This window comes from Vidua macroura, chromosome 23 (assembly GCF_024509145.1).
Source record: "Vidua macroura isolate BioBank_ID:100142 chromosome 23, ASM2450914v1, whole genome shotgun sequence".
Lineage (NCBI taxonomy): Eukaryota > Metazoa > Chordata > Aves > Passeriformes > Viduidae > Vidua > Vidua macroura.
In genome coordinates this window covers 3,917,156-3,931,551 of record NC_071593.1, presented here as the reverse complement: position 1 = coordinate 3,931,551, position 14,396 = coordinate 3,917,156, and the positions used below count along the sequence as shown (strand labels likewise).

The 14,396-nt window shown below is 40.5% G+C and overlaps 1 protein-coding gene across 6 annotated transcripts in view; it reads right to left on the bottom strand.

Moving 5' to 3' along the window:
* The window catches only part of PRDM2 (PR/SET domain 2), a 63,324-nt gene continuing 48,928 nt past the window's right edge, over positions 1-14,396 (bottom strand). The window contains exons 9-10 of one of the 6 annotated variants that reach the window (XM_053997438.1): positions 1,649-1,783; positions 1-300 (exon numbers count right to left, since the gene is read on the bottom strand). In XM_053997438.1, coding sequence (XP_053853413.1) covers positions 1,675-1,783 — 109 coding nt within the window. In that variant the 3' untranslated portion in view covers positions 1-300; positions 1,649-1,674. Of the gene's footprint in view, positions 301-1,648; positions 1,784-8,478; positions 9,277-10,876; positions 11,130-11,361; positions 12,470-14,396 lie in introns of those variants that run through there. The other 5 variants (XM_053997441.1, XM_053997439.1, XM_053997444.1 and 2 more) reach the window with 5 other exon arrangements.

Below are 14,396 nucleotides of genomic sequence, written 5' to 3'. Positions count from 1 at the left end.
ACACTTCTCCATGCTGTTCTCCATGCTGGCACGTGGGCTCCATGCACGGGGGCACCCCGAGATCACCCTGCCCCGGCATCCACAGTTCATCACTCTCTGGAGAAGGCAGGAGCCTGCTCTGTGCTCCCTCCCTTGGAAGGAAGGGTGAGATGACAGAAGCACATCATCACTTCCAGCAGAAGAAACTACTGTCCCTGTCGTCTGCTGAGGAACCCATCTCACCTCATCCGAGCAAAGCAGGAGAGGATAATGCCTGAGGGTTACTTCACCTCACCTTTTCCAGTCAGAAGTTTCTGGTACCTGAAAATACACAGAGAGTTGCATTTAATCAGAAATAGTTTAAGGAGTCACAGTTCCATGTTCCACTTGTCCTGGAAGCAGGACAAGTCATTCAGTGACCACTGTACAGCAAAGAAACACCCATGATTTAATTTTGCTTGGATTTGGACCACAACTAAGTGGTCTGTGCCACAGCTAGAGATATTAACATTCATTAGCATCCATCCCCAGTATTCAGGAGATAGCAAACCTCAGAATTTTACTAGCTATTTCCTCAAAAGTTGGTTTTTGAATGGTTTTAAGAAAGAATAAACTTCAGGCTGCAGTGTCTTAATTTTGTTGGTACTCATTGTCGCCTTTAGCTTTATACATGTTAAATATCCTGTTACTTAGATGTTACATCAGTATAAAGGAGATTATTATCTGAAAGTTAATGGTGGGGAAATGAAGAAGCAGAAAACAGTGTCTTGTTTAAACCAACAAAAAATCAGCTCAACCTCACCAATACATGGAGCTGGGTAATTAATTTGCCCTAGCCCATAGTGCTTCATTACACAGTTTATCTCTCCACTACCCCAGCTAAGGTTTTTGCATGTTGCCACAGCACTGCAATTTGCATAGTAATGCTGGTCTTTGAGCTTGTGGTGGGCCACCAAAGCAGCCAGCACAATGCACATTCACAGGTATACATTTTTTTGGACACTTGATATTTGTCCAGTGTTCACCCATTCAGCCTAAAAGACCCCAAAGCACTTGGCCCACTGTTACAATCATATACAAACACCACTCCTTCCAAGACAGGGATAAAATCCATCCTTCCAAAAATAATCACCATCTTCAAGCTCCCTAAGATCCAGAAGAGCGACACCTCAGGTGTTAAAAGATCATGAACAAAACTCTCCTTAAACATTCCAGGAGGGGTAAAGGGCTGACTACACTCACACATCCTTTTGATCCACAGTATGTAGGTACCCATGACCAGAGAAAACCTTATCCCTTTGGGATTAGCACATCACATATTTCAAGAGGAGGCTATTGCTTGCAAAAAGCTCCAAAGGGAACAAACCCTAGAGACCCTCCACCCCAGAAATGAGACAGAGCAGCCAGCAATGGCACAGGGATCCCAGTGGTCTCACAGTCTTGGACTGGAAGCATCACTTCCAGCATGGAAGGGGATGCAGCTTTTTCTGGCTCACCCAGTTCTCAGCCTCTCAGCCTTCCCCCAAAGCACAGCTGCACCAGCTCCAAGAGCAATGGCACTGTGGCTCACACCTCCAAAGCGCCTCGCACTCCTTGCCCCCAGAAACACGGAGGGGTTTGGGAGCAGAGAAGGGAGCCCTGCGCACCCTCCCGCGCTGTGCGGCTGTACCTGCTTTGCTCAGACATGCCCAGGGTCTATGCCTTGAAGAAGTGGGATGTGGTGGAGCTGGATTTCTTGCACTGCCTGCTGCTGGGGTTATGCGAGGAGGAGGAGGGACATCTAGAGGCCATGCGGAGCCGGCAACTGTGCAAAGAGGCAGAAGGGCATCAGGGACCGGGCACAAACAAAACCAGAGACGTGCTTTAGTAAGCCATGAGAAAGGAAAACGACATTCCACCCACACCGCAAGTACCAAGAGCCACTTCTGAAGGCAAGAGGCTATTTTTGCCTTGTTCTGAACTTACCCTGTGAGTTTATTCAAGCAGGAAAGAGATAATGTCAACTGGGAGCAGTGTCCAGGCTCCCACTCCGTGTCCCAGACCGTCTGACCAGGACAGACAAACCCACAGGTAACATCAGAAACTGGAAGAGTCATGTTCTATTCTCTCAGGACTGTCCACATCAGGTTTTAAAATACATGTTTTTGGAAAAGGAATTTTACTTTACCAGAGCATATACCACATCTGGGCATTTCTCCCCAGGTCAAACACTCCTGTCACTATTGCACTGACAGCCTCGACAAGGACACGTGCAGGTCACAGCAGTGCCTTTACTGCACTTCAAATTTTAAATTAAGAGTCCCAAAGTGAAAGTGAAAATCAGAGATTTTTACTGTAAAATTGTAATTTTTTGCCTCAGTTGATTGTGATTTCAAGAAGAAAGCCTGAACACGACTCAAAGCAAGGGAAGTCCAACTGCTTCTGCTGTATTCTAGACATACAATCTCAGTTCAAATGTATACCCAAGCCAAACTTCCATACCCTAAAAGATTCCAAAAAATCCCTTATTTGTTTTTAAATTCAGCACCTTTTTCATGCACAAACTTGTCTGCTTTCCCTCACACCTGAGCACCCCCATAGGTAATTACATACCTTCCTTCTCAAGGCAAATTCTTCAAAATTCTGACCAAACCAAACCACTTACGTTCTTCCAAGGGAACATCTTTTGAAATATCATTTTCTTACACAGCAACACGTCTAAAAAAAGTTAAAAGCCAGGTTTCTCTCCAGGTTATTTTTAGAGTTCAATATACACCCTTGAAAGGAGATTTCAGCTTGTCCTTACACACAATGTGACTGCAAGTTAGACATAAAGAAGTGCAAAACTTTCCATTACAACAGAAAACCAAAACCACAGAAATTTTGAAAAGCAAGCAATTCAATTATTTTCAAATTAAAATTGGTGGTTAAAATTGCCTGCCAAAAGTTTTGTTATTGTTCTATGTAAATCATCCACTCCAGCCTTTGTGAATCCAATCCTGAAACCTTCAGCCAGTGTGGAAGAACCAGAAAGTGGTAATGGGGAGGTCAACAACAGCCAGATTTTTGTTGTTCCATATAAGGACTGTTACCAAGGGAAACAGCAGAATATCCAAAATAAGTTAAGTTTGTTTGGCTTCAGATTTTTACTATAACGAGAAGAGGGAAATTTTAGTTTATTTCTGTTTAGAATGTCTCCATGTAAGTAATGCTTTCTGTCAAAATATTAATTATGACTTCTTAAAGTTCTTCTAGAATCAATGACATCTGTGTGCTCTTGCACGCAGTGAGGCAGGGAAACCTAAAGAAAAAAAATGTTAAAAAGCTCAAATCCAAAGAGAATAAATATCAGGGAAAATCTGATCTAGATTTTCAGATGCACACCCTGATCAGACATTAGGAAGAAATTCTTCCCTGTGAGGGTGGCACAGGGTGCCCAGAAAAGCTGTGGCTACTCCAGCCCTGGCAGTGCCCAAGGCCAGGCTGGATGGGGCTTGGAGCAGCCTGGGACAGTGGAAGGTGTCCCTGCCCATGGCAGGGGGTGGAAAGAGATGGGATTTAAGGTCTCAAACTACTCCAGAATTATATGGTTTTTTACTCCTAATTTCCTCAAGCTTTAAAGTGAATAGATCATGGCTTGTTATTTGGAAGCTGAGGATTAGAGGAATGAGATAGAAAAGGATATTTTTCTAAATAGAAAATGAAATTGAGTTCCTTATGGATTCTTACTGCTGCCTTTCCATAGTGCTCCCAATGAACCAGGCTCCAAAACCACAGCTGTGTCTGCTCTGCCAAAGCTGCCAGGAATGAGGGCCCTCCTCTGCTCCAACACTAACCTGGAGTGGATGGACAACTCTTATTTAAGAGCCTGTTTAAAGAAGAGCTGGGATGTTGGGATGATTTTGACAAACTCCTGGGTGTGCAAGGAGAGCTGGTCTCCGAGAGGGAGGGGAGCTGAGATCCCCCCGCTGCATTAGCAGCAGTGATTGAAATTGCTATTTTTATCACTGTCACTTTGCACCTGCTTTCACCATCTCAGTGCTGGGTAACTGGAGACAGGCAAAGAACAGGAATTCTGAGCCACCCTGTGCAATGGTGCTGAGGGATGATTCCATGGGAAGGGGCAAGGGCTCAGCCCTTCACACCCCTGTGCACAGCCCAGACCAACAGCACAGCCCAGGCTACCCCAGCTCTGCCAGAACCATTGCTAGGGAACAGTGCTAGCCAGAAAAAAAAGTCATTAAAAAAAAAAAAAAAAACAAAAACCAAAACATCAGAAAATATACTCTGCTTGGAAGGAAAAAAGGGCCAGAACCCAAATGTCAGGTAGCAGAAAGGACTTGTGTGCACAAACTTTTCTCTGTCAACTAAGGACTTTAAAACTAAACTAGTTTGGTAGATGCACCAGTTATTCCATAAATTAAAGCTAACCCAGAAGTTACATGAGGCTATTTTCTACATGGAGACAGGTCCTAAAGCTCTCTCTCTCACAACTGAGGGCATACCCAAACTAGCAGAGATAAATCACCCAATTTGGTGAGACTCCCTACAATTAAAAAGATGCTAAATTCCAGCTCTTAAAGTTTTCCATCTTCAGATCTGAAAGTGTTTTGTAGTGTGAGTCAGTACCATAATCCCAGTTTTTCAGATCCAGAACGGAGTCAGGTGGAAAGGGATTTGCCAAGGTCACTCCGAAAATCTGCAGCCTTAAAGCAGAGGACTGAACAAAGGAAAAGATTCCCACACCACCCGCATTACTCTTACAGGTTAAATTGTCTCTGGAATACTTAATTTGTCCAAACCAAGTTCCTGCTCCATATACCTTCCCAGGCTTCCCCATGAGACTTGCCATGAGCAGCATACACAAATTCAAAGGCCAGGAAAAATGCCAAACCCTGGCACACCCCCTTCTGTAAGACATTCCCAAAATACATTTGGGATTTTTTATTCAAATTAGCTTGTCTTCTACCACACTTCTTCAATTAACATTCTCCTGAGTTGCTAGTTTAATTCTCTAGAAATGTCCCAGAAAAATAAGCCATGGTATTTGTGGGCATGAAGGCTGGAGTGATCCAAGGTGGCTGCCAGTCCCACCAGGGAAATTCAGTGAACAAAATCATGGCAGTATGTTGTAAAAATTCAGGGGATTAAGTTCACATTTTTACCTCAATTAAAGTATTTTTTTTCCTGCAAGGATTATACTCTAAAATTTAAAATAACCCCAAGGATATGATCCAAAATTTCAGACACACACACATTCCACATTACATTTAACAATAAGCATGCCAGGAACATATTCTATCAAGTGTTTCCTACTCTTAAGTAAAAGAATAGCTAAGCTGACACAAATCATTGACTGCCTAGGGAAAAAAAAAATAGAAATGCGGATGTTTAAACCCAAATTCTTGGTTTTGCAGAATTAGGCTGAGTAATTTCACAGGCCAGAATGGAAGCAAGAAGGTTCGGGGGGGGGGGGGATAAATGCCATTTCTGGGCTTTCTGTTCTCAGTGAGATTAAACCACAGTCCTGCTACCCTGACTGAAATGTACTTTCTGGCAGCAGTATATTGCTTAATGGGAAAGTAAATATATAAAGCAAGGACTTGGAAAAATATAAAAAACATCACCCAGTAAGTAAAAGACCTTCGTTTGTCTCTTTCAGTGAAACAAAGTATTTATCAAGACAAAAAGGTTTATGGATAGAATTTTGTTGAAAGGGATGTCTCCTTTTGTATGGAAAAGTCCTGACTCACTGTATAGAAAATGGGGAAGCAGCAGAAAGCTAAAAGGATCTTAGTGTGCTGTACTGTGGCTATTTGGAGAATTATGTGTGTTTATTCAGGGAAGCAGGGAAAGAGCTGGAGCACGTCAGGATTTTATCTTTCCTTCACATGGCGCAAAAAGCCAGAACATGAATATTACAGTCAGGCCTTTCATGAATGTAAACTGGAAAAACCTGTTATTGAGATCCTTTGCATTCTCGACTTCCAAGAAGACACCTACCAGCACTCTCCAGCCACAGTGCTTCAAAGAACTTAAACCCTTAAAGCAGCACTGCTGCCCCACAGGAACTCACAAATTGCTTTGTTTCACACGTGCTCCACAGTTTCAGTTTCTTCATTGCTGGCTCAGTTCCACTCCCCGTGGATCACGAGGAACTGTGGTGATGAACACCAAACCAACAGCAAGAACTGCTGGAAAAAAATCTCACACCATGCCTGCAGCTCACCAGGGGGAATCTAAAATTAATGTATTAAAATTTACTATTTAAGTAAAATGGTGTTTTACAATGGTGTTTTAAAATGGTGTTTAACATATTCAAAAGCAACCAGTGACCTAAAGTAGCCACTTTAAAAGGAATTCAGCACTGAGAGAGCTTCTGAGCTCCTTCAGAAAATCAGTTGCCCTGAAGGTAGTTCAAGTTGAGCTCAGAGATTAGAGCCTTAGTCACTTAAGAAATCTTGGGGTACACCTATAAATTTAGATGAACAGTATCATGTCAGCAATTTGTCTTCCTGCCCTTTTAAAGTGGCACAGAGTATTTTGCAAGCCAAAAGGTGAACAATCTTGGATTAAAAATAGAAGTACTCAAATTCATTTTCTATACTGTCAGGTAATGTGATTTAATAAAAAATTTCTATCTACTAAATCACATTCCTAACAGAATGAGAAAACTTTCATCACACATAGGGATCACTTATTTAGCTTTATACAGAAATGGTGACACCAAAAGAGTTGAAAAGGATTGCTGGAGGGCAGCAGAACAAGGATGAGCCCTCGGTACTGCACATCTCATTACATAAAAAAGAAACCATAGAACAAAGTGTACTTTTGATTTGGTAATGAGTGACATACTGAATTTGCCATAATGAATGGAGAATACAACTTCAAGTTCCAGTGACAGTAGAGTTTGAGTGTGAAGCTCTTCAAAGCAGCTCAGTGATGTAAGAATTCAGTATTTCTCATCTTCCCACCTCCTTCCACACTGCAGTGCTGAGCAGAGATCTCGACACCTAAAGGATAAATTCCCCCACTGAGTCACGGCTGGGGGCTTTGCACACACGGTGTGTCTGTGGGAATGAGCCTTCAGATGCCTGAGCAGGAAGCCCATCCTCTGCACTCCCAACAAAATCACTTCCCTGAAAAACTCCTTGCATTTACACAGGCATTCAACTTTGCTGAGCAGCGCTGCCTGAACTGCAGAAGGAATCACAGACTCACTGAGGTTGGAAAAGACCCCCAAGGCCATCGAGTGCAACCTGTGACCCGTCCCCACCTTGGCACCCAGAGCACTGAGTGCCATGTCCAGGATGGGGACTGCACCATGTCCCTGGGCAGCTTCTGGGACAGTCTGAGGCCACTTCCTCTTGTCCTGCCCCTTGTCCCCTGGGAGCAGAGCCCACCCCCCACCTGGCTGCACCCTCATGTCAGGGAATTGTAGAGAGACTGTCCCCGTGAGTGTCTCCAGGCTGAGCCCCCCACTCCCAGCTCCCTCAGCTGGAAGCAAGGCAGGCTTTGCTGAAGCAGGCCCAGATATGAGATTGTTACTCTTTTTGACTGACACAGGGCACTGAGCGGTGCAAGTCTCAGTTTTGCTGCTCACCTGCTGTGTGCCAGACCACCATGAATGACTGAACACCGAGCCTTGTACTTCAGAGAAATGGAACATCACCCGCTGAATAGCCAAAGCCATTTCTCACAACCCTCTGGCAGTTTCTGGGAGTGCTGTCATCCAAAACATGACTCAGAGACCCTGTCTGGCTCATGAAACATAGAAGTCTTAAAAAATTAAACAGATATATATATCTATATATATATATATATACAAAGTGCATGTTGCTGATTACATTATGTTTCACTAACCACTCAATCTTTGAATAAATTAGGAAAATGAAGCAGCTACCTATCTCTTAAGAAAAAGCCTCCCTCCAACTCGATGCCTGCTCAAGCTTCCCTTTGAGTTTCAGTTTTGCTGCCCTGTATCTTAAAAATCCAGAAAGCAGGATTTCAGTACTCTTTTCCCAATGAATGCCCTAAAAGTATGATCTACCAAAACCATTTTTAAAGATTTACTAAGAGAAGTAAAGATGCAGCAAATGAGAATGGAAAGTGATGAAATATGTGTGGGAAGCAGCACTCAGAGGTGACTCAATGGCTTCCTCTTTACTAAGGAAGAGGGTCAGAGGTAGGTAGTGGTGCAGAGGCAGCACAGGACTCCTGGTCCTGTGTTCTGTCAGTAATCTCGTGCTGGATGCTTTATACCCATCCCCACTCTTAACAATCTACTTGCATTTTAAACATCTAACCCTTGCTAACCATCTGTAAGTGATGGGCACAAAGAGGCACCAACTCCTGCTGCAGTCTGTTACCTTAGTATTTATTTCATTCTAAAAATATCCTAAGACATGGCTTAAATTTAAGAAAAAAGATCCCAAACAAAGCTTAGGAAATAGCAGCAACTCATTCATACACATGGAAAAAAAAAAATCCCTCTTCAACAACATTCAATTCCCACTCTCATTTGATGTGTGCCATGAACCATTAAGCGTACACTCATACCATGCTTTATTTAACAGTGTTTTATTTGCATCTTGCTGTGAAATATTTCCCTCACCATTCTGCTCTTGTGAAGTACTGCAAGGTACATCCTTTTTTCCACTAGGAAGCTGCTATTTTTTACAGCTTAATTAAATAGATGTGGAAGTTCACCCCTCTCTCATCATAGACTTACCACAAAAGCTCAGCTCCAAACCAGCATGTTCTTGTTCAAAATCTATTGTTTAGCTCCTTTTCATCATGAGCAGAACTACATCATCATGTGACTCACGCAGATCACATTCAGTAAATAAAAGCCAGAATTAGTATGTAAGGTCTTCTAAGTTCTCTTTTTAAGGTCATTCACAACCTATTTGTCTCTTGCAATTCAGCTCCTTGGTTAAACCCAACTCCAGTAAAAACCTGGAGCTGAGCCCATAATTTTGGAAATGAAGTCACAAACCACAGTAAATGAAGTGAATGCTATTCCTATTTGCATTCAATATTGAACATTTAGACATCAAACTCTATGACATCTCCCCAGAGAAAATCACCAGGAACCAAACAAGAATTTTAAATAACAGCCTTGCAATAGAAAATGCTGACAAACCAGAGAACCAGAAACACCCCAGCCTGAATCCCCTTGGGCAGCTCCCACCAGGGCTGAGGAGCTTGCAGAGCAGGAGGGGCCTGGCTGCATCCCCTGGATTGCCTCTAACACCCAGGACTGAACACAGCTCAGACAGTTGCTGCCACAAGGTGGTTCCCATGCCTTCCAGCAAACTGGAAAATGGAAAACAAAAAAAAGGTAAACACAAGCTGTCAGATCTCCCTCTCCACAACTCCAGCATCGCTGTTTTTATTAAATCGACACTCATTTGATCTCACCCAGCATGTCACTTGGTCTCTGTAAACAGGACAAGTTTAATTGTTTTCATTGCCTGTCTGGATACATTTCAAGACGTGTCAGCACTTTGTGGGCTACGTTACAGCTTTATTGTTGCTTCAGATCCTAGGGGCGGCTATAGAAGCCAGAGAAATTCAATTATGCAGATGAGATGCAGTAGCAATAGTAACTATGAAAGCTGCACATTTCTATTTGTGATGAGTCACCTATTGAGGACTGAAACTCTTTGATGATCATCTCTCATTTGGAGATCTCCATCACCCAGCACTTCCCTGATCAACTGGTGAACACAGGTGAACATCTCAGTGTGGCACATCCTTGGGACCCAACAGGATTTAACATCCCAGCAGAGAAACCGCACATAAAACGGCAAGAGGATTTCTGCCATGACGTTAGAGAATGGGGCTGGTTTACTCACCATCAGCTCACTGCTAGACATGGTTAATAAACCCTTACAAGGTGACTGAAATACTGCAGCAAGAGCAAACACCAAGTGGTATTTCCTTTGTCAGTAAAGGATTGGAAACAATGCATCAAGTTTATGTCCCATCCTCAGCAATCTCGAAACTATGAATTTTCACTTTTTTTTAATGTTTCCTTTTTCTTATAAAACCTTCAAATACAACACTGGGTATGGAAAACAATGTTTTCCCTTGGGTAAATATAGTAAAACCTAATCAAGACTGAAACCTTCACTGTGGCTTCCTCCCACCTCCTTTATTCAATTGCTGTTGTAAGTAGACTAAGGATTCACCTCTTCCATTGTGGTGCAAATCCCAAGCTGCAGTGAGTGCAAAAGCACTCCATGAACAATGCTGGAACCTCTGCATCATTCCACCAGATCTTCCCCCATCAGTTAAAATTCAGGGGAAATGTTGTTATAGACAGAACACGTTCAAGGAATGACATCCCACATTTATTTTTTATGAAAAAATAAACTGGGAGTTCTTCCCAAAAAGTCTTACTCAGACAGAAGCATTAATTTGAACAGACAACTACATAAAAGAGTAACTTACTTCTGGGTTAGTTGGAAGCATGTGAAGGAACTGATTGCTGTAATGCTCTTTAGCCTTATCAATGTTACATTATTCCACCCCACTAATATGGACAGAATGCTTCCAGCTCCACTGCAAGAGGCAGAACACACATCTTGGTCATGGAATACAACATTCTAAAATTCTCAAGAGCCAAAAAAATATCTTTGCATGTATTTTTCTTATTGAACTATTTAAAAAGTTCAAAGCAGATAAAAATAGAAAAATACAGTATCAGAAAACTAGAAAAGTATCAGAAGTTAAAATAGTGTATGTAATTTCAATTCAAATAGTTTAAATTTATTAGCTGTGTCCACAATTAAAACCTAAAATCCTCAAGCTAAGTCAGAAGTGGCCATCTGGTATAAATTCATGTCACTGAACCAGGGGGACACAACTGAAGGATACAAGCACCTTTAGCTCCTCCTGGATGAACACTGTTTCATCGTTCCTGGCACATCTGCGCTCCACACAAAAGGCAAGTTTCCCCCGAGTTTTTAAAAAGTTTACTTTATTGGTTTTAGAAAACGTGTCAGGATATTTCCATCAGGATATCTCCATCTGGTTGGTCATTAAGTGCTTGCAACACCACGGACTCGTAACTACGACTGGAACTTACGGCACAGGATGGACGGCACGTGGAGGAGGAAAGTCCCTCTTCAGCTCTTACCTGCATTTACAGCCCTCCAGCAAAGCTACAGCATTCAAAAGCAAGGACAACCCCACTTTTATGTCAAATTGCAATTTTTAATGTTTTCATTAGAATAATCTTTATATCACTCTCCAATAGAAGAAACAATATACCTAACAGCAAACTTTAATACAAGAACATGCTCCAAGATTAACAACCCAAAATGAAAACAAAATGAAATTAATGTAAAATGTAAATCACATATAGTACAATTGAAGTGTCCAAAACAATTTAAATAATTTTAAATATTTTATTTTCTTAAACTTGCTACAAATGCTTTATACAATATTTCAACATAAAGTCCCCATAACAGAAATGTAACAAAATGGGAATGATAGTGAAAGTGAAAGTTAAAGTGGCACAAATTCACCAAACAAGTATTAAACTACAAATTTAAAAGAGGTAGATTACTTTTTAAGAATAAAAAATAAAATGGGTGTCTGTATAAAGAAACTAGTCACTTTCCATCCATTCTGTCATTAATCGTGAAAGTTCTATGAACACGTGACAAACAGTATTTCCATAAAAAGCTGTTATGAACAATAGACCAATTCATTGTCTTAAATTAGAGGTGTACAACCTTTTAGAATAATTATATATTTCATTTTCAAAATATGCAGGTCTGCAGCCCTGCTCTAGCCTTCTTATCCATAAAAAGATACACTGCATCCATTATATATCTGGTGTTTAGAAATTCATCACTGCTATATAAAGTTTTATTTGCATGTGTAAATAAGCACTTGGAAAATCCATAAAACATCCAAATCAGGCTTTTTTCCACTGTATACTGGACATCTAAAAGACTCAGAAAGTGAGGAGAAGGTGGGAAGGTAATTCTGCCGTGCTAGGTTGGCCTCTACTGACTCATTTAGACAAAAGGCTTTAAGAGACCCAATACATGACAAAAACACCAGAGTGCAGCAATTGTTGGCCCTGAATCTACCCTGATTTCTGGGCAGGCTGAAGGAACCTGCTTTGCCAAGCACAGAAACTGAACTGCCCAACACCATCCACAAAGGTGTGGACAGAATCAAGAGCAAAACATTTGGTTCAGTTAATCCCACTATTTCTTCTGATGATTTCCTGTGGGATTTCATTTGTGTTTAACAGTACTTTGCTTTAATCTGAATCATCCTGTGTGTCAAGCACAAAGTAAGAAAATCTAGGCCTGACACTGAGCATGAGCAAGAAGCCTGAAGGCAAATTTATGGTTGTGACTCAGCTTCTGCGAGTTTCACAAGCTTGGATTTCACATCCCTTGGCATAGTGCTTATCCTAAGATGAGCATGCAACAGCTCTACCATGGCATTAAGGGATTTTTTGTTTTGTTTTTACAGGAGATTCCTAGAAAATAGAAATTAAAAAAAAAAAAAAAAAAAAAAAAAAGTGAAGATAAATGACAAAACAATTTGTGAACAAGTATGTTTACAGAGAAAAACGGAAAGGTGAAAAACAAATTGGCAGACAAATATACATGAAGCAAGTCTTGAAAAAATATTAAGATTTCCTGGAAAAAAAAATCAAAACCCAATAGTGCCTACATAGAGTAGAACTAAAGTTAAACTGTGCTGATATTAGTGAATGAAGGCAGAAAAATTCTTCATACTGTGTAACTGATATAAAAAGAATGCGAGTAGACAATCTAGATTTATGAAAGTTACTTCAGAGACAAAAAGAATTCCCTGGTGTAACCATTCGTTAAACCGATAAAGACTCCAAGCAGCCAAAGTAAACCAACGGTATTTGAGCCAGCCAAGGAAACCTTGCCCCAGGTCAATTGTTATTTCCCCAAATACCACTCAACAATTCCCATATGCACCCATTTCCAAGTACTTGGTTATTTTGCCTAAGGTCAAATGATTCATTTAGATGGAAAGATGTGGTGTTTTGGCTTCTTTTTCTACTGATCTGTTCTGGCATCATTTAAATATAGTTTCACACATAACTAAGAGAGCAGCTGATGAGAATTAACATGAAGATGTTTATGTCCCAAGGGAACAGGCCTGGTAGACATTTCTTGTTCCTAAAAGGCATTTTTACACCATTAGTCTCCAAATTCCAATAACATTTTTCTCCTTCAACATATCCTAATTTGGGTATGGATTATTTTAAGACAAATTCCCCTCCAGCACTTGGGAATAATTCTGCTATATTGAACACTTTTACTTTAAAAAGTATTTCCTCACTATTTGCACCTCAGAGATCTTCACTGTAAGACACACAAGCTGTGAACAGTTTGGATTTTGACAATGAACAGATCCTGCTCTACTTGTTCTGACAGAGGCTGCCAGCTCCCCCTCCTCCTCTAGTAATGACTTCGATTAAAAAAACCCTACCCTTGGCCCTAAATCTGGTGTTAATCACAGCCAGGCGCTGCAATTACCAACCCCAAAAGAATTCTTAATTACCAGTGAGCTTTGTGAAATTTTCCTCAGCAAATCAGAGCTTGTTTCCAAGAAAAACAGGGCAGGAGCAAGGTACCAAAGGTTATAAACACTGTGCAAAATACACTATTGATTTGAGAGACTACATGAAGACGTAAATCGGGACTCAGGCACATAGATTAAGATTTTTATTTATTTATTGAAGGATTACCCTTTTTTGTGATTAAAATGCTTCTTCTCAAAAAGAAATAGAACTTTAATTATAAAGTTTTATAGTGAAACATAAAAAGCATGATACTTCTAACAAATTTACATGTTCATGTAACTTTTCTTACATGTCTATTTCCCTTATATTAAGTATTTTATGATCTCAGTCCGTATGCACATACATTTTTTGAAGTATTTGGTCATGGTTTGTTTCTTTCATATATATATATATATGCAGAGAATGCTTTTTATTACAAACCAAAACAAGTTATTTTAGTGAGTAAAGAATGCAGTCATGTTTTTTAACTTCGTGAACCATCATAAATAAATCTAGAATGATCCTGGGCTACCTTAGATGTCAGATACCAAATACAAGGTCAGTGTCTTCAATAACATTGAGTTTAATGACATTAACTTTATTCGCACTCAGGTATTGACATTTTTTTTCCAGAGTTTTCAATTCAGTTTATAATCAAAGACATTCTCTATACAAACCGTGTATAATTTCATGACATGACAAAATGCATCAAGTATGTACATCATACCTCAGCATCAGTAAGCTGCTCATCCATGTTTTAGGAAATGCAACTTCTTTTTTTATTTAAGCATGAGAAACTCAAAAAAAAAAAAAAAAAAAAAACAAGGACAAAAAAAAAGAAAAAAAAAAGGAAAAAAAAAAA